This window comes from Aethalodelphis obliquidens, unplaced genomic scaffold (assembly GCF_003676395.1).
Source record: "Aethalodelphis obliquidens isolate GAN/ISIS:26980383/991018 unplaced genomic scaffold, ASM367639v1 scaffold2, whole genome shotgun sequence".
Lineage (NCBI taxonomy): Eukaryota > Metazoa > Chordata > Mammalia > Artiodactyla > Delphinidae > Aethalodelphis > Aethalodelphis obliquidens.
The window spans coordinates 34627131-34646306 of record NW_020837946.1 but is presented as its reverse complement, the minus strand read 5'-3'; the positions used below and the strand labels follow the sequence as shown (position 1 = coordinate 34646306).

Below are 19176 nucleotides of genomic sequence, written 5' to 3'. Positions count from 1 at the left end.
CCCTGTGTGCTGAAGTGTTAGGGCAATAGGGGCAGATAAAGGCACTTGGGAAATAAAAGGGTTTTTTTCCCTCAACTTGAATATAATTCAGTTCATTTCTGTGAAGGACTTCCTTTATCTCGGTGATTCCCATTCTGGACTACAGATTAAAACACCTGGGAATCTTTAAAAAATACATGTCTGTGCCCCACCGCCAGAGATTCTCAGTCAAATGGTCTGGGGTACTGCTTGGACCTTGGAAATTTTAAAGCTCCCCTGGTGATTCTGAAAGCTGAGAACCTTCAGTGAAGCTCAAAAGCTGTTGAGGACCAGTCATCACCGCCACCCCAGCCCAAGAAAGGGAGACACCAAGGCTGAGAAGGATTTTCCAGGGCTTCTTCTTCAACTTTAATGTGCATGTGAACCGCCCAGGGATCTTGTTAGAATGCAGGTTCTGATTCATTAGGTCTCGGGTCAGGCCCAAGATTCTGCCTTTCAACCTTTCTGTGCTTCCAGGAGAGGATTGCCAAGTGTCATGGCACGCAGTGTGGCTTCTGCACCCCTGGGATGGTGATGTCCATCTACACGCTGCTGAGGAACCATCCAGAGCCCACCCTGAGTCAGTTAACTGATGCTCTTGGTGGTAGGTTATATGTGTGTGTGCTTTAATTTTTAAATGATGTTGATAATGATAGCTAACATTAGCCATTTATCAGGTGCCACACACTGCATTAAGTGCTATATAAACATTACCTCATTTACTCTTTATGATAACTTTATAAGGTAAGCATTATTATTATCCCCCATTTCATAGATGGAGAAACTGAGGTTTAAAGAGAGTAATTTACTAAAAATTATGCCACCAATAAGTGGAGGAGTTAGTTTGTTCAAATCAGGATTCAGACACGTTCCACACATTGCACTTGGCTGATGTATTTCTCAAGTCTCTCTTAATCTATAGGAGTTGTCTCCCTTTTTTATTGTTTGCTTATTTTAATAATAATTACAAAGCCACTTTATTCATTTACCCTTGGAAACGGTCCAGTTATCTCCACATGCTGCTCTCTCCTATTGGGTGGGTGCTCTCAGGGCAATATGAAGTTATCAGAGGGCTCATGATGAATACAACATGAAATCAAAGAGACTGACATCTTCTGGTGATACTTATTTCAAAGAACTGCCTTTATCTGGAGCTAGTTTTTCAAGTTCAGGAGCTCTGTGTGTGTGTGTGTGTGTGTGTGTGTGTGTGTGTGTGTGTGTAGCGGGGGATAGGGGGCAGCATTGGAGGAGGCCTTCATTAACAAAACTCTGAACAATTCTAAAGAATAAGAGCCTCCCGAATCCTATTTCTGGTGAAATTCTCCATGGCTCTACTTGTCTGCTGTCTCCCAGGGACCTTATTTCTCTGCCGTGTTACAATGGCCTAAAGCTCATGTGTTCAGCTCCTCTGTGAAAGTGTTCCAGGGAAGACAGGACTAAACAGAAGTAGAAAGGGGAGGTGCATAAGACACAAACTGTCTTCTGTCTTATTTCCCTTAAGTCTTATTATGCATTTGATCTCGTGGCCGTTTGTGATGTGAACAAGTGACAAGGGGTTCTCAAATTTTCGGGTGCTTAAGACTTACATAGGAGTTTGTAAAGAATGAAGATTCTTGGGACCCAACCCCAGACAGCTGGCTTCAGTGGCTTTGTGTTTTAAATAGATGCCAGGTTTGGGGGTTGGAGGAGAACATATGGACCACTGTGGAGGAGCACTGGCCTAATGATTTACTGTAAATAAACTGTGTGCCCAGTTGCTTCCAGTGTTTAAAAATTATCTTTGCTGCTATATAATGCCTTTGATCTTTCTATCAACTGCAGCTTAGCTCTTTTTTTTAAATATCAAAAAAAAAATGACGTACAATGTAGCTTTATTTACATTGTCTTTTACTGCATATGGAAAATAAATTTTTTTTATTGAAGTATAGTTGATTTACAATATTGTGTTAGTTTCAGGTGTACAGCATAGTAATTCAGTATTTTTGCAGATTATATTCCATTATAGGTTATTACAAGATAATGGGTAAAATTCCCTGTGTTATACAGTAAATCCTTGTTGTTTATTTTATATATAATAGTTTGTATCTGTTAATCCCATACTTCTAATTTACCTTTCCTCTTTCTTCTCCCCTATGGTAACCACAAGTTTGTTTTCTATGTCTGTGAGTCTGTCTCTGTTTTGTATATTTGTATTATTTTTTTAATTCCACATATAAATGATATCATACAGTATTTGTCTTTGACTTATTTCACTTAGCCTAATATTCTCTGGGTCCATCCACATTGCTGCAAATGGCAGTATTTTATTCTCTTTTTATGGCTCAGTAACATTCCATTATATGTATATATACCACATCTTCTTAACCCAATCATCTGTTGATGGGCATTTGGGTTGTGAAGCTTAGCTCTTGAATGTGCCTATAGACCAAGAGTTCTTGGCTTGAAATCACTGTGTTCTTTGAGCACCTGTCACAAGCAGAGGATATAAAAACTGTTTACAGAGAGAAAGTACAAATAGCTGAGTTGTTAGATTACCTCAAGACTATCAACCAAGTATCCCAAGTAGCTGACAAAAAAAAATCCGACTTTGTGGATTTGGGGACCAAAATGTCAAACAGGGCTTCCTTCTTGGATGGGGTCCTTATTTCCAGCATGCATCTGGCAGACGGTGCCTCTCTCTAGGTTCCTTGATTAACGGAGTTGGGTTTTTCCCCTTCAGGTAACTTGTGCCGTTGCACTGGATACAGGCCCATAATCGATGCATGCAAGACTTTCTGTAAAGTGAGTAGAAAGGAACACGTTTTTGAGTATATTTTTTCCTCAATGAAACAAAATGGTGCGGGTTGGCAGGTGTGATTAGGAGAATAGCCCATTGTCACTAATGCAGGGCTACTTCTTATCTCAAGGTCCGTAATTGCTGTTTGTTACTTGATCTTGAGCAGGGCGCCTACCCTGGTTCATTGAGCTTGCCCTGTAGCCACACAGGCAGCACCTGAGCACTTCGACATTGGCTGTGGGTCATTGTTCCAAGGGGTCTTAACTGACCTGCTTGTCTGGGTTGGGTACCCTGCCCCGCTGCTCCCGCACCCCTATCACAGCGCTGGGCACACGGTGGTGTAATTGCCCATTCGCTCTTCCGTCTCTTCACCAGAATGTGGTCTGCTTGACGCAGAGGCTGAGTCACTGTGCACCAACGGAATTAGGCACTCAATCGATGCTTGTTGAATGAATAGATGAACAAACAATGTTGAAATGAGGGACATAAGATGGCCCTTTGGAATTTAAATGATGAAAGCAGTGTATCATAAGAACAGAGTGATAATAATAATACTTGTTAATATTTCTTTATTAGTAAATTATTAATAATAAATTATTTCTTGTTAATGAAATATTAAATCAACCATTGTTAATATTTATTGCCATGTGCCAGACTTTGTTATAAGATCTTTACAGCCTGGTGACTATAGTAATAATACTGTGTTGTGTACTTGAAATTTGTGAAGAGAGTAGACCTTAAGTGTTCTCACCACACACACACACACACAAATGGTAACTGTGAGGTGATGGATGTGTTAATTAACTTGGTTGTGGTCATCATTTCACAAAGTATACGCATGTCAAATAGTCACATTGTACACTTCAAATATACCCAATTTTATTTGTTAATTATATCTCAATAAAGCCGGGAAAATATTTAGTAGAATCAACAATCAATTCTTGGTTATTTGGTTTCTTCTCCCGCTAGGTTTCTGGCTGCTATCAAAGCAAAGAAAATGGGGTTTGCTGTTTGGATCAAGGAATAAATGGATTACCAGAGTTTGAGGAAGGAAATGAGGTCAGTGAAATGTAAATGTTTTATAAGATTTTCTCAGGACATGAGTAGAGACCAACTTACCTTTAGGAAGATTAAATGGCTGTGTAAGGTAGCTAATTTGAGGTGTGCAGCATGTCCCCTCCCCCATTCTCACCCCATGTCTATCAAAAAAAAAAAAAAATTCTAACCTAACAACTTCATCCCTCACTCCTGATGTTACTCTCGGTCACATACAACTACCTATAAGAGGGAGAACACATTGATCTCTTATTGTCTCTTAGTTTAAAAAAAGCCTTCTTCAAGTCTTTTTTCTAGTGGAGATGTTAGGGAAATGGAAGGGCAGGGAGTGATAAGAGAGGTGGCAATTCAGGAGAGTGTTCTGGCTCTCGGTTGTGTCTCACGCTACTGCCTCCTGTGCTCCCCCCAGACTCCAAGGAGCATGTGCAGGGGCTGAGGGCTTTGGACGCCCACCAGCATCTGCACTGAGATGCTGGTGACCTGGTCTGTGTTAGAGCCCTTGGCTTAGAGCCCAGGTACCATGGCTGACCAGTGGGGTTTTTTGTCTGTCTGTCTCTTCTGTGCCTATCTTCATCTGACCTTATTCCACAAAAGGATTTAAAGTAGGGAGAATTGCCTGATGACAATAACTTCTGGTACTTTCTCTTTTTAAGACAAATCTAAAACTCTTCTCAGAAGAGGAGTTTCTGCCATTGGATCCAACTCAGGAATTGATATTTCCTCCTGAGCTAATGGTGAGTAAGACAAAGTTGAGCTCATCCTGGAGGAATTCACGGTGAAATGCCAGGAAGGATATTTGCTTATAGATCCTCTCGAAAGCTGATTGGCAAATAGGTAATATCCACCTGCCATTCTCAGTCCAAGGTCTAAAGAGTATGGGACCAGGGCAGAGATGGGGGAATGAGGGTGGAGTCACCACCAGGGGACAGTTGAATGTAAGAAGCAGCAGATGGTATGTATTAAAAAATGTCCTGAAAAGACATCACAGCACCTGTAGATTTAGACATGTTTTCTATTTCCGGTTTTGCTGAGTTTTATTCTTCCATTAAATGTTTTGACGAAATTAAGCATGTAAAATATTTTTAAGCATAGAAATGGATTCTTTTGAGATATAAAAGCACCAAAGGGAGATGTATTGGAATAGTCTCCAGAAGGAGTAAAATATTGTCACATTTTATCTTGTACTCTGATTCCTAGTAAAGCTCTACTTTTAGGTGACTTTTATTTTATTTTGTTTTGTTTTTTCCAATGATGATTTTTTTTTTTAATATTTATTTATTTGGCTGAGCTGGGTCTTACTTGCAGTGCATGGTCTCCTTAGTTGTGGCATACGAACTCTTACTTGTGGCATGTGGGATCTAGTTCCCTGACCAGGGATCGAACCTGGACCCCCTGCATTGGGAGCGCCAAGTCTTATCCACTGCGCCACCAGGGAAGTCCCACTATTATTTTATTTTTTAAAAAGATCTCTATCTCCTGTCTCTGTTCCCGTAAAGACAGAGAAGAAACAGGTGGAAATATTATCACGAGATGATCTTGAATCTTTACTGCTTTTTCAATAGACAATGGCTGAGAAACAACCTCAAAGGACCAGGATTTTTGGTGGTGATAGAATGACATGGATTTCTCCAGTGACCCTGAAGGAACTTCTAGAAGCCAAAGTCAAGTATCCCCAGGCCCCGGTTGTCATGGGGAACACCTCTGTGGGTATGTAGATCCCCAGGGACTTCTTATGAGGAAACTGAGGAAAAGGGCTTTGGGGAGGAGAAAACCTCATATATGCATGTTCTCAGAAAAAGCAGTCTGAAATAACATTTTAAATCATTTATACTTGACTTCTCTTGAGCACTGCTCAAGAGGCTTTTACAATTTCCATCACATCAGTGAATTCCTGTTGCCCTAACCGGAGCAGTGCACAGAGCTGTACCCAAGAGGCCTGCTCCATGACAAATTAGCAGCAGCAGCTCCAGTGACAGCTGTCCTGTCTTTCCATGTAGAGACTGATCTGGGGCTTGTATTTGAAATTGTTGTTTCCTCTCTCAGTGGTGTCTCAATGGCCATAATAGGTTTTCTTAAACTGCAGGGACAGGCTCTTTCTATGGTGTCCATTGTAAACTCAGTTTGACTGCGTACTTCTTTGAGGAGTCTCCTAGAGTCTTCCCAAGGAGAATTTTGAGTATGCCACACGTGGTCTTGGACGTGTCTGCCAAGTTTTAAGGCTGACGAGTCCAAAGAGTTCCCCAAGTTCAGTGAAAATCCACCCGTCCATTCTCTGTGCGTGTGATTTGGCAATGAACAGACCAATAGATATGTAATTTTTTATATATTTTATATATTTATATATTATATATTTAAAGACATCAGTTTTATATATTTATATAAAATATATTTTATATATTTAAAGACATCAGTTTTATATATTTAAGGACATCAGTTTTGATCACAATTTCAAAATCTAAAAGGCAGTTAGCCCCCCTTCATCTCAGTCTGCTTATTTTTTTTTCCTAATCCTTCAGGGCCTGACATGAAATTTAAAGGCATCTTTCACCCAGTTATAATTTCTCCTGATAGAATTGAAGAACTGAGTGTTGTAAACTATACAGATAATGGTGAGTTCTTAAGGTCCCTATTTTCTTAGTTGAAATGCATTAATCAGCTTATTTGCTTTGATCAGCAGACAAGCAAAAAAAGTCTTATTCATAATTAGAATATACAGAGAGACTCCCTTGTAAGGTGATAACTGGAGGAGGCTCAGGGAAGAATTCTCTATGATTATACGAGATACTAATTGTCTGAAGAGTCGGGTTTTCACTGAAGAACTTTTATGTCTGCTGTATGAGGGAAATGTAACAGCTCTTCAGTGAAGGGTACTGTGCTAAGTGCTGGGTAGAAGATAAAGATGAGAGTCTTTGCTCTCCAGAAGCACAGTAGTAACCAAACAAGTTTACGTATGAAGCAGCTTACAAACTGGCTTTTCCATTTCAATAAAGGAAATTGATTTAATGACAATGATGAGAAGCAATGAAATGTGGGTTTGGAGGCTGGCTCTGGAGTCCAATTCCTGACCATGTCATATATTAGCTGAAAAACTGAGTCAAGTTACTTAACTGAATCTCAGTGTGTGGGGGGCTATTAATACTTCAAAGCTTTGTTAGAATTCAAGAAGATTCTGTGAAGCATTCAGCATAGTGCTTGACCCAGTGAGTATTCAGAAAATTTAGCCTCCATGACCTCCATCACTCTCAACCCTGCCTCTGTCACCAGCACCATCACCTCCTTCACCATCATCATTAACACCTCCATTACCAACCACTATTCCCACCGTCACCACCATGACCACCAGTACGCAGGGTAGCGTGTATCTAGCATAAAGATCCCATATCTGTAGTCTAAAATCTAATGGACATTTCCAGGTCAGCAATGATCACATTGCGTTATCTACAAATGATTTCATTTCAGGACTGACCTTAGGTGCTGCCCTCAGCCTGGCTCAGGTGAAGGACGTCCTGGCTAATGGGATCCTGAAGCTCCCGGAGGAGAAGACACAGATGTACCATGCCCTCTTGAAGCATCTGGGAACTCTGGCTGGATCCCAGATCAGGAACATGGCTGTATGTATCTGACGACTGTAACACCTAGTATGTGTCCCATGAATGACTGTCCCTGATAAATCATGACATTTTCATTCTTTTGGAACAGACAAAAAGAATAGTTTTCCAAAGTCTTGCTTGATTCTTATTTTACCACTTGTGTCTTTATAATTACATAAGTGGAGTGAAAATAACCCATTATTTTAAAAAGTCTTTAGGGGGCCACATAGTGAGCAGGCATCCAGATTCGGATCTGAACCCCCTCCTCGCCGTGGGCAACTGTACCCTCAACTTGCTATCAAAAGGTAAGTGACAGCTCCTTCTTAGGGACTATTAAACCCTGTTCCTCCTACCCTTTTGCCTCTCTAGGGATGCAGGAAGTCCAGTTTTGAAAACTACTATCCTTTATAATATTAATAATTCCTCTGCCTTTCTGGATGCTTGGAAAGTTGGTCAGTCTGGTCCTAAATGCACACACACCCAATGTCTTCATCTCTTTCTTTCTGAGGACTTGTGCTAGATGTTTTCCCATACTGGTCACCTGACATCGACCAGTGTTGGCTAGTGTCCCGGTGTGATCTGAATAGTGGAGAGAACTCTAGGCTATTGACAACGATTGGGCCCCTTTGTCAAAGACTTTCTCCAGGTGGTACAGGAGTGTGTGAGACCCACGTCATGCTATGTGCTCATGCTGTCATTGATGGAAGCCTGCAGACCTTTTTCTGTTGAACAGTGGTTGGGCTTCATTCTATATTTATTTACTTGAGTTTTGTTTTTTGAAACTAAGTCCAGGACTTTTCAGTTATTTCTTTTATTTTAACTTTGTCGACAATTATTAGGAAGTTTTCATTGGTCCTCTATACATCCGTTGTTTTTTTTTTTCATTTAGAAATATGTACTAACTTTCTGTTACCTGCATTGTTAAATGCCAACTCTTCATGTCCTCTAAACCACAAAATTATCTTAAGGAAGAAGGTGTACATTCAGTTATCAATTTAAGTAACATCCTTTAAAAAAATCATTTATTGAGAAATAGGCTTTGTGATGTAAATATGAACATCAAAACCTTCTTAGCTTTATCCCAAAGTCCTATTTCATTATAGCTTTAAACAGTTCCTCCCCCCAATATACTGATTAAAGAACAGAAATTCTTTTGGTGCTGAGAAAAGATATAAACAAATAAGACTGCATCCCACTAGTATAAAAATTCATTAAAGGCAATTTATTTATTCACTACTGCATCAAGTAGCGTTCTTGGTTATAAATAAATGTTTGTTGAATGACTTTATTAGAATATCAAAAGGGATATTAATGTCCTCTCCCTTCTTACAAAGCTCAAAATGAATCATGCTGTTCAGAAAGAGTGCTAAGGTCCGACTCTACCTGACCTCTGGTCTACTCTGCTAGATATTTTTATTTATAATCAAGCAAGGAAGCCAAAAAAAAAAAAAAAAAAAGGTGGGCCCTAGTTGGGAAGAAACATTGCAAGATGCCATTTCGTGGTGAAAGATTTTTACACATAGGAAGAGCACTTTTTCCCTCAAACAATAAATTTCCTGTGATATTTGGTAGAATTATTTCCCAAGTTTTGGGAGTTTGATTGTTTAATAGAACAGATTCCAGGGAAAGTGTCATTTCTTTCCACAGAAGGAAAACGACAGATTCCTTTAAATGAGCAGTTTCTCAGAAAGTGCCCCAGTGCTGACCTTAAGCCTGAAGAAATCTTGATCTCAGTGAACATCCCTTATTTGAGGAAGGTGAGAATGTCCTTTCAATTTCTTGGTTTTACTTGTGAGTGCACAGCTTGTTAATTCCAACATAGGGTGGGTTAAGAAAAGGTGTTGAGTGTTTGCAGTGGAGAATATGAGGATTTGTGAATAGTTAGGTTTCACTTGTGCTATATAACCCCCATCATTGCTAGAATCTGGAGACCTTTGACTCTACCTTCCTCCCCAACCCTGCCCACCACCTCTCTCTCACTCTCTGTGTCTCTTTCTCCCTCCCCACCTTCCCCCCACCCAAACCAGCCTCTAAAGTTACTTTCTTATAGATTTTTAAAAATACTTTGTCCCATGAGGCTTTTTCCTAAATAAGACTTAAAACTATACTTCTACTTATATCTTGAGGTTTTGAAGAGGCTATAAATTTGCAACAGAACTTAATGGTAAGAAGAAGGGCTTTGGAGTCAGACTCAAGAGTGAATCCTAGTTTTAGACCTACTTTGACCCTGAGCTCATTACTGAATCACTCCTAATTACAGATGCCTCATCTGTAAATGCGAATAATCAAGCTTGCCTTGGAGGGTGTATGAATTTGCTAGGGCTGCCATAATAAAGAACCACAGCCTGGGTGGTTAACTACACTCTTACTTGTGGAGGCTGGAAGTGTGATATCCAGGTGCTGCAGGGTTGGTTTTCCCTTGGCTTTTCTCCTTGGCTTTTAGATAACTATCTTCTCCCTGTGTCTCCGTGTGCTTTCCCTCTGTTTGTGTCCGTGTCCAAATTTCCTCTTCTTGTGAGGACACCACCATGCTGCATCATCGTCCACCCTGATTATCTCATTTTAACTTAATCACCTCTTTAAAGACCCTATTTCCTGATACAGTCACATCCTGAGGTACTGGGAGTTAGGACTTCAACTTGTCAATTTTGAGGAGGACACAATTTGGCCCATAACAGAGAGTGTGGCAAGGGTCAAATGAGGCAACATAAACAAACCGCCTTGTGCACAGTTGTCCCTCAGTGTGCTTTTATAGGTGCCACTTCACTTTTGCTTTCAGTGGGAGTTTGTGTCAGCCTTCCGACAAGCCCAGCGGCAACAGAACGCGCTAGCGATAGTCAATTCGGGAATGAGAGTTTTTTTTGGAGGAGGAGATGGCATCATTAGAGAGTTATCCATTGCATATGGAGGCGTTGGTCCAACCACCATCTGTGCAAAGAATTCCTGCCAGAAACTCATCGGAAGGTATGGATTCATGTCCTTAGTCTCCAAGTAATAGAGCAGCTCTTTCTGTGGTGTCATGTAATTACAAGAAGAAAAATGCTTACTATTTTCTGTTTAATGACATGGAATTCCAATAAGATCTCATGATTATTCCCATGTGTCTTAGTGAATTCTGAAGTGGACACCATATAGTGTGTGTGTGTGTGTGTGTGTGTGTGTGTGTGTGAACCCATCTCCCAATAGTATATAGACACAGTAAGCAAAATGAGTAAATCTGCATTCTTTATCATAAGAGAATAATTTACCTTTATGAAAGATAGATTATGGGAGTTTGTTTTATAATAACTTGCTAAATGCACATGCATACCTAACTTTTTTATTTCTATACGTAATACTAGTCGCCAGTATTTCTTGAGCATTTTCTAGGTACCAGTTAACATTTCAGAAGTAATAGACAAACGGTTAAAACCACGATCTTGACTGAACCACACTGCCTGCGTCCAGATCTCAGTTCAACTCTTATAAATTGCGTGATCTCTTTCAGCTTGCTTAATCTTACAGTACCTCAGTTTCCTTATCAGTCAGGGAGATAATCACACCTCATAGGACAGTTGAGAGGATTAAATGAATGGGTACAGATAAGGTAGGTAAAACAGAACCTGGCATGCAGTAAATGTTCTAGTGATCTAGGGAGCAGTTATTCCTGGGCTGAGGACTTAACATGAGTTGTCATTTCTTTCTCACGACCATTCCAGGAGGTGTGTTCTACCATTACTGCCCTTTTAGAGATGATGAACTGGTGGGCCCAGGCCAGACACCTTGAGAGTGGTGGTCTGTGATTTGAACTTGGGTTGCCTGACTCTGGAGTTTGTACTCTTTTTCTGCTGCATTAAACTGTTGCTATTTGTCTTACGAGCTCACTGAGCCTGTGAGGTAGTGAGTCCTGTTGGGCTAGGAGTCTTCTCTTTTGACGCCCACAGGCGCTGGGATGAAGAGATGCTGGACACAGCTTGCAGGCTGATTCTGGATGAAGTCTCCCTCCCAGGCTCAGCCCCAGGTGGGAGGGTGGAGTTCAGGAGGACTCTCATCATCAGCTTCCTCTTCAAGTTCTACCTGGAAGTGTCACAGATTTTGAAGAGGATGGTAAGTGGAACTGACCATGCATTACCTTTCCCAGTCTTGGGGGCTCTGGGGATACACAAAGTGGCGGCAACAACTCCTTGCCAAATAGCTGTGGAACAGAATAGAAAAAACAACCCAAATCCGAGACTCACGGGCTTGCTGGGCGTATGGCAGGCCGTCTGTTGATGGAGTGAGTGCTTGGGGAAGAATGGCAAGTAGAACACAGAGTTGTGCGGGATTTGGTTTAATACCACTCAGTTATTTTGTTTCTGACCTGTTGTATGTCTCCATTGTGTTCAGAAACTTGTTAAGGATTTGAATATATTTTCCCTTAGGAAAGCGTTTCCTCCACCTGTCGAGGTTTACCTTTGTACGTTTGGCTTTCTTCTCTGGGTTCATCTTTGTTTTCTCTCACTTGTAAGATGGCAATGGCAGCCACTCCACAAGGTTATTGAGAAATGGGTCATCATAGGAAAAAGCTTCATATGGTCCCTAATGCTTCAGAGAACCATGGTGAAGACTGTCTACTGGTAGTCATAATCACAGTAGTAAGCATCTGGGCATTCTTTCACCTGGCCTCCCTTATGACAAACAATTAGAGTTACAAGACTGTTGGCAAGGGAGGATACAACTGAAAAAAGTTTGGAATAAATTTGCTAGACCCAAAGGGAACTTCAGCCATATTGGTTCATTAATCCCAAGCTACAATCAGCAGACCAAATTAGACTAGAAGCCAAGAACATTCCTCATGTGGTATAGAAATTAGTATGATCACTTTTTTTGTTTAATAAAATTATTTATTTTTGGCTGTGTTGGGTCTTCGTTGCTGCATGCGGGCTTTCTCTAGTTGTGGTGAGTGGGAGCTACTCTTCGCTGCAGTGCGTGGGCTTCTCACCGTGGAGGCTTCTCTTGTTGCGGAGCACAGGCTCTCGGCACACGGGCTTCAGTAGTTGTGGCATGCAGGCTCAGTAGCTGTGGCTTGCGGGCTTTAGAGCACAGGCTCAGTAGTTGTGGCACACGGGCTTAGTTGCTCCGTGGCATATGGGATCTGCCCAGACCAGGGCTCGAACCCGTGTCCCCCTGCATTGGCAGGCAGATTCTTAACCACTGCACCACCGGGGAAGCCCTAGTATGATCACTTTAAATTAGAGGCAGAGTTCTCTCTTACCATTGTTTCTGACGGTATCTTCTTATTATATATGAGAACTAAGAACCAGAACACTTGTATCAAAGTTTTTAGAATAGAAGCTTGAAATCATATATAAGTGACATGTTGTCACTAGGTAATCAAAAGAGAAAAAGCAATAAAGCCAACTATACACTCCTCCAATTAATAGCAAACTAATACAATTTATTGGATGAATCAAATGATATAAATTACAGCTTCCATCTTATAGTCTTTTACTTTCTATTCAATTTCCTCTATTAATATTCCTCTGCTATTAAAAATAATAGCCTTTGTTGGCTTTAATTTTCTGTTAAAACTTTTAAATTGTAAAAAATAACCATTAGGTGCACTGTTTGAAGTCTTGCCTAAGGACCAAATTGACCCACTTTTCCTCAGCTCTAGGAGGTGTTCCTCCTGGGGCCCCAGAATGCTTACTGCTGTGAGGTTGTGGCAGAGGTGCAGCCGCCGCAGTTTCTCTTCTTCCTGATTGGCCAGGTGGTACAAAGCAGAGCTTGATGCTCATTTGCAATGGTGTACCTTGGCTCTGACTTTTTCCTGGTTTAACTACTCTCTTCCTTTCCGGTCATTTACTTAGCTTCTACCTTCCTGTTTTATTGGTTTGTAAGTCCTCAAATCATTTAGGAAGGCATGTGAAAGTATCATAAGAAACATAAAGATATTGGGAGTCAGTAATCTACTGTTTTCATGTGGCTGTTCATAATATGTGGTCATATGTGTGGACCTTCCAGAGTGTGTGTCCTGGAGGTCAGGGAGAACCCTGCTTCTACTTCCAGGATTCTGAATTAGGGAAGTACTTAACAAATTTAGACTTCATAGTAGAGTTGCTTGCTAAGAGCCATGTTAGCCTCCCTCCCAAGACCATTCTGGCATATTTTAAATATCTACAGTGGTTCTACTTTTCAGGACCCGGTTCACTATCCTAGCCTTACAGACAAGTACGAGAGTGCTTTAGAAGAGCTTCATTCCAGACATCCCTGGAGAACATTAAAGTACCAGGTTAGTGGCTTTTTTCTTCTTTTTAATTCAGAGGTCCTGGGCTAAAGCTTCTTCACTTATCTCTCAGTGATTGTCAAGATGTATTAGCCTGAGCTCGCCTTCTGGTGAACCCACAGCCTTCTTTACTGTTAATTAAATTTCAAAATCAATGCAGTATTGTGATTAAAAATAAAGCTAGCAGTGGTAATTTTTTTAAATGTCTGTTTTCAACTTGAGGACTGTGTGTTTTGTTCTGTGGCCTTGCACCACTGACATGAACAAGCTGCCTAGTTTGCCATGTGCTCTTGCCCTTGGCATTGTGGAAGTCAGGACACAACCAAAGGCAGAGCTGCTGATTTATTTTGTTTGGATGTGGAGATACTCTGCTCCCCCAGTCCCCATTCTCCAAGTGTTTTCTCTGTGAGTTAGAGTTTTAGAGTTGAATCAAACGTAAGTTCTAAGAGCTAATTTCAAGGTCTCCTAATGAAAGCTGCCTATTGGAACACAAGTCCTCATGACTTTCAAACAGAATTTTCAGCTACAACATCATAAGAGTATCGCCTGAAGTCCTCCTATTGGTAAACTAGATAAGATTCAGTGCTTCTCCTTGAAATTGTTATCAAGAAACTTTACCTTGAGAGTTTTATTAAGTCAAGAGCATGAAAAGGCTTTGTAAAGATGCTTTTTAAATAGATTCAGTTCATTGGATCTATTGTTGAACTTAGTTATAAAAGCTTACAGTATGTCGTAACAAACAGTTCCCTGTTGGTATATATCTCTTCAGTTTTTAGGTTCAGTATATTCAAAATTCAAATATGCCAAACTCCATTGAAAGTGTTGAAAGTGATCATTTTGAAAGTCAAAAATAGCTTCCCTCTTCCCCGGTGTAAAATACGACCACTGCAACGTTTGGCTCATTTATAAATACCCTAACACTGCCTTGACCATGGAATAAACTTCAACAACCACGGGGACAACAACAAATTAATGGGCTTTCAAGTCATCCAAAGAAAAGTGATAATCTTCACATAGTTTGTTATTATAGATTGCAAGATCAAGTTTTGGAAGTAGTGTATCTCTCACATATATATTTTATTTTTGTTTTTCCTCTGGGTTTTCACACATACACACACGCGCACAGGCGCACACACACACACACACAAATACCCACATTGCTAGAGGAACTTCAGCAGTCATGACCAATATTTTTTTTCCCCCAAATCAGTTAATTTGCTTAAAAGCCTTTTGACAGAGATCACCAGTTAGAGGAGACAACATTCTTTCCTCCGTGGTATCTTTAGCCATATAACAAACACAAGCAAGTAATCAAATACAACCTCTTTCATCAGTAGATTCATCACAACCGACTTTTTAAAAAAAATTTTATAGCTTCAGCTAAATTAATCAATTTTATATTTATAGATATATATATGAAAGATGTATTTTGGCATTTATCTTCAACCTTTTGGCAGGCAGGGCTCACAGCAAGGTTTCAAAAAGCAGTGATGCGTTTCAGTATTTATAGTAAAAAGTATTATGTCATAGAAAACTCCCAGAGCCTATGTAGAGACCTATGAATGTGTTTCCTTAGTGTCTAAGCTTATGGATTACCTGGAATTTTGCTCTTCAGGATAGAAAAAATCTCTTTGGATTAAAAAAAAAAAAAAGATGTGGGTGATTCTTCATTCAAATGTTGTTCAAATGGAGAACTCAACACAGCATTATAGGGCAGCACTTTGGGGGCATTTCACAGCGGAATCAGTCCCTACCATCTGAAACAAACCGGACCTGATACGTTTTTCTTTGGATCACCACCTCAGCTTCTCAGAGAAGAGGGAGAAGAAGCCTGCTGAGAGCACTTGGCCGTGAGGATGGGGCTGGTGTGCACTGGGGCTGATTCAAATTCCTGTTCATATTGCCTGAACCCCAACATGGAAAATTTTCTCTCATTTCCCGCCTTCCCCTACATTTGTGGCCTAATGTCCACCTTTATTTAACGGTGCCTAGTCCAAGTTCTAAATTATTTTTCTTCATAATCTTCTGCTTTCTAGTTGATAAAGTCAGGATGAACACAACCACCACAAAACAAAACACAAAGACTTAGCCAACATTCCTTTTCTGGTGCATTGTCTGGTACTAACTACAGAATTGAAGTTTACATTTAAGTGAAGCAAATATGGGCTTTAAAACAATAAATGTTTATCAGTAAGTATATATTTTACTGTAAAACAGTATATTTTATATGAAATAGGAGTAAGTTCAGAGCATCCTACACATATGTCTTATGCCAAATTCATTTGAGAAATGACTCTACTTTCTACATATAACTGTCAGGGAAAATTTGGCTGATATCTTACTTGTTGTCATTTATAGTATAAAAACAATAGGGTTTGTTTCCTCATTTCTCTAATAACCAATAAAAATGCTGAACGCGTTTTCGGATTACATGTGCCACTCTCCTTTTCCCTCTGACAGATCAGAGGTTTCTCCAGGTTCCTGCCTAGAGAACCTCTGATCTATCTCAAGCTGAAGGTTTATTTTTTGAGTCCCTCAAGTAGGTTGGCAGTGACTGACAACCATTCTTCCCGGATCTCGTGAGCAGCAGAGGGGCTTGGGGAGGTGTCTTTTTACAGATACCTTTATGTAAAGTTCCCATCGTAACCATGCTGGCTTTCCTCCATTCATGGTATTTGGTAAATGGAATCCAAATGTTCAGAAAGGCAAAACGCCTGCATGAGAAGAAAACATGACAGTCGATCAGTGGGATCCCAGACAACTAGGGTCTTTCCCTTCCATTCTGTGCAGCAAGAGCCTCAGTGCACTTTCGTTGAACCAAGGGAAGCGCTGACTCTGGAAAATCTGCAGCTATGATTGACATGAGCTACCACTCTAGATGGAATCAAACAGCTGATGTATTGTCAATATGTAACAAGTAGGCTTTCTCAAACTGCACATTCTGGGAATCAAATACAAATGTATTTACTTTTTAAAAATTTCTCAGATGCCTTACATGATGCTGAGCTGGAAACAGGTCAGCTTCTATGGCTTCTTTTCCTCTCAGTAGAGGTGCTGACCAGCATGTGTTCTGTTGGTGCCTTTTCTTTTCTTTTTTTTTTTTTTTTTGCGGTACGCGGGCCTCTCGCTGTTGTGGCCCCTCCCGTTGCGGAGCACAGGCTCCGGACGCGCAGGCTCAGCGGCCATGGCTCCACGGGCCCAGCCGCTCCGCGGCATGTGGGATCTTCCCGGACCGGGGCACGAACCCTTGTCCCCTGCATCGGCAGGCGGACTCTCAACCACTGCGCCACCAGGGAAGCCCTGTTGGTGCCCTTTCTGTCTTCCCTCCTACTGTGTGATGTAGTGGAGCACTGTGAGCCTCATCTCAAAGAAAGAGCCCGTGCCTCACCCAGGCTCAGGGTGACGCCGTGAAAAGCGGTGTGGAGCAGCAGATGGGGTGGGAAAGGGAGCCTCCATAGCTTTTTCCGGGCCTTACCTTGGCCAACCCTCCTCCTGCCCGGGTCTTCCTGAGAAAGCCTAGGGGGTCTGGCCTCAGCCCTGGTGCCGGATGCAGTACTGACCCCGCGAGGTGTGGACGGGGCAGCTCTGCACTGCCTCGCAGGCGGCTCCTCCCGCAGAGCTCCAGGCCCCAGAGCTGCCTTCTTTGAGAGGAGCCTTTTGGGAGTGGCCGCTTGGCTGGCAACTTTCCTGGAATTCCCACCTCCCACAGTGCCATCACCGGACCCCTCGGCAGCCTCAGCCTTGCCCCTGGCCTCTGAGCGTGGTCTATACCATGTCTCTTAACCCTTCTTTCTTCATATCTCCAATTCTTTTCCCAACCAAGAAAGCTAACAACTCTCTCATTTTAAAATACTGGAGGAGATGTTATGTTTCTTAATTTCGACTTTGGTTAATGAAGCGTATTTAAGGTATACCAGTGGCAAGACATTTTACTCCGTGGGTCTCTAAGAAAAAGTCTTATTAGTGAATCATTACTCAAAATGCAACTTCCTTTGTCCTTCATTCTTTATCAGGATTGTCTGAGTTGAGTCTTACCAATTATTTCTTAGACTTCCTCACTCAAAGAAGAAAATAACAAAAGCTCTTGTGGTTGAATACATGCACTCATTTTCTATAAACATGGTCATCAGGCTTTTCTGCAAAATAGTACATGTACCATGCTTAGCTACAACAGTAAAATAATTTTGATAATAAAAGTTAAAGAAATACATGAGCATTTGCAAGAGGACATCATTTTCTATTGTCAGGAAGAAAGATTTATATTCATTTACTTACACAAATAGAATTTGCGTTAGAGACGTTTGTGGTCTGTATCAAAATAGTGGGGAAAAAAATAAGAACAACATCATGGCTATACATCCCAGTTTGCCTACTGAATTATTGAAGTAGGCTTACTGTCCTGGTGTTATTAATAGTGACGTTTTTATTTTCGAAAGTGTTCTGGTTTGGATGTAAATGATATAGCTCCCCTCTTATGAGAGATGTGCATAATATGATTATAAAAATGATATGTTGATTATTGATTAAACAGAATGCAGACCCAAAGCAGCTCCCTCAAGACCCAGTTGGCCATCCCATCATGCATCTGTCTGGTATTAAGCATGCCACAGGTGAAGCCATCTACTGTGATGACATGCCTGCAGTGGACCGGGAGCTGTTCTTGACTTTTGTAACAAGCTCAAGAGCTCACGCTAAGATTGTGTAAGTGATAAGGTTTTTACCCAGTAGACAGAAATGATTGCCTTTTTTGGCCAAGTCACATTAGTGAAAAGTAATGGTTTGAAGAGGGTAAGCTGTTTGTTGGCAATGTCCAATGTATTAGATTTGAAGTGAAATGGGATCAAAGTGTAGGCTTCACCACAGTTTGTCCCTCCGTATAATAACTTCATTGTCCCAGGAATTTTTCCCCCATTGTCTGGCATAGAACTATTGGAGGGTTTTGGATGTATCTTCCCTCTCTTGTATCTTATTCTCGGATTAAGCAAGTTCTCTGTGGTCTGCAGGCTGCGGGGCCACCCTGAGTAGCCCTGTTCTGTGTGTTCTCATCTAGGTCTGTGGATCTGTCAGAAGCTCTCAGCCTGCCAGGTGTGGTGGACATCCTGACTGAGGAACATCTTCATGGCATCAACTCCTTCCGCCTTTTAACCGTACCTGAGAAACTTCTATCGACAGATGAGGTACTGCATTTTTGCTTTCTGTTTTAAAAGTAACTTCCTCAGCTTATGACACTTCGTATTTTCTTAAAAGATAACATTGAACTTGGCACATCATAAAGGATTCCAGTATTCTTTGAATGCTTATTATAAATCACTATATTCTGGGCTTCCCTGGTGGCGCAGTGGTTGAGAATCCGCCTGCCGATGCAGGGGACACGGGTTCGTGCCCCGGTCCGGGAAGATCCCACATGCCGTGGAGCAGCTGGGTCCGTGACCCATGGCTGCTGAGCCTGTGCGTCCGGAGCCTGTGCTCCGCAACGGGAGAGGCCACAACAG

At 41.3% G+C, this 19176-nt stretch overlaps 1 protein-coding gene across 1 annotated transcript in view; it reads left to right on the top strand.

The window, feature by feature from the left end:
• The window catches only part of AOX1 (aldehyde oxidase 1), a 71092-nt gene that overhangs the window by 11592 nt on the left and 40324 nt on the right, over positions 1-19176 (top strand). The window contains exons 5-18 of the mRNA XM_027115866.1: positions 496-622; positions 2738-2799; positions 3764-3853; positions 4504-4584; positions 5413-5557; positions 6367-6459; positions 7310-7461; positions 7652-7745; positions 9088-9197; positions 10220-10404; positions 11364-11526; positions 13598-13690; positions 18216-18385; positions 18735-18861. Coding sequence (XP_026971667.1) covers positions 496-622; positions 2738-2799; positions 3764-3853; positions 4504-4584; positions 5413-5557; positions 6367-6459; positions 7310-7461; positions 7652-7745; positions 9088-9197; positions 10220-10404; positions 11364-11526; positions 13598-13690; positions 18216-18385; positions 18735-18861 — 1692 coding nt within the window. The remainder of the gene's footprint in view (positions 1-495; positions 623-2737; positions 2800-3763; positions 3854-4503; positions 4585-5412; positions 5558-6366; positions 6460-7309; positions 7462-7651; positions 7746-9087; positions 9198-10219; positions 10405-11363; positions 11527-13597; positions 13691-18215; positions 18386-18734; positions 18862-19176) is intronic.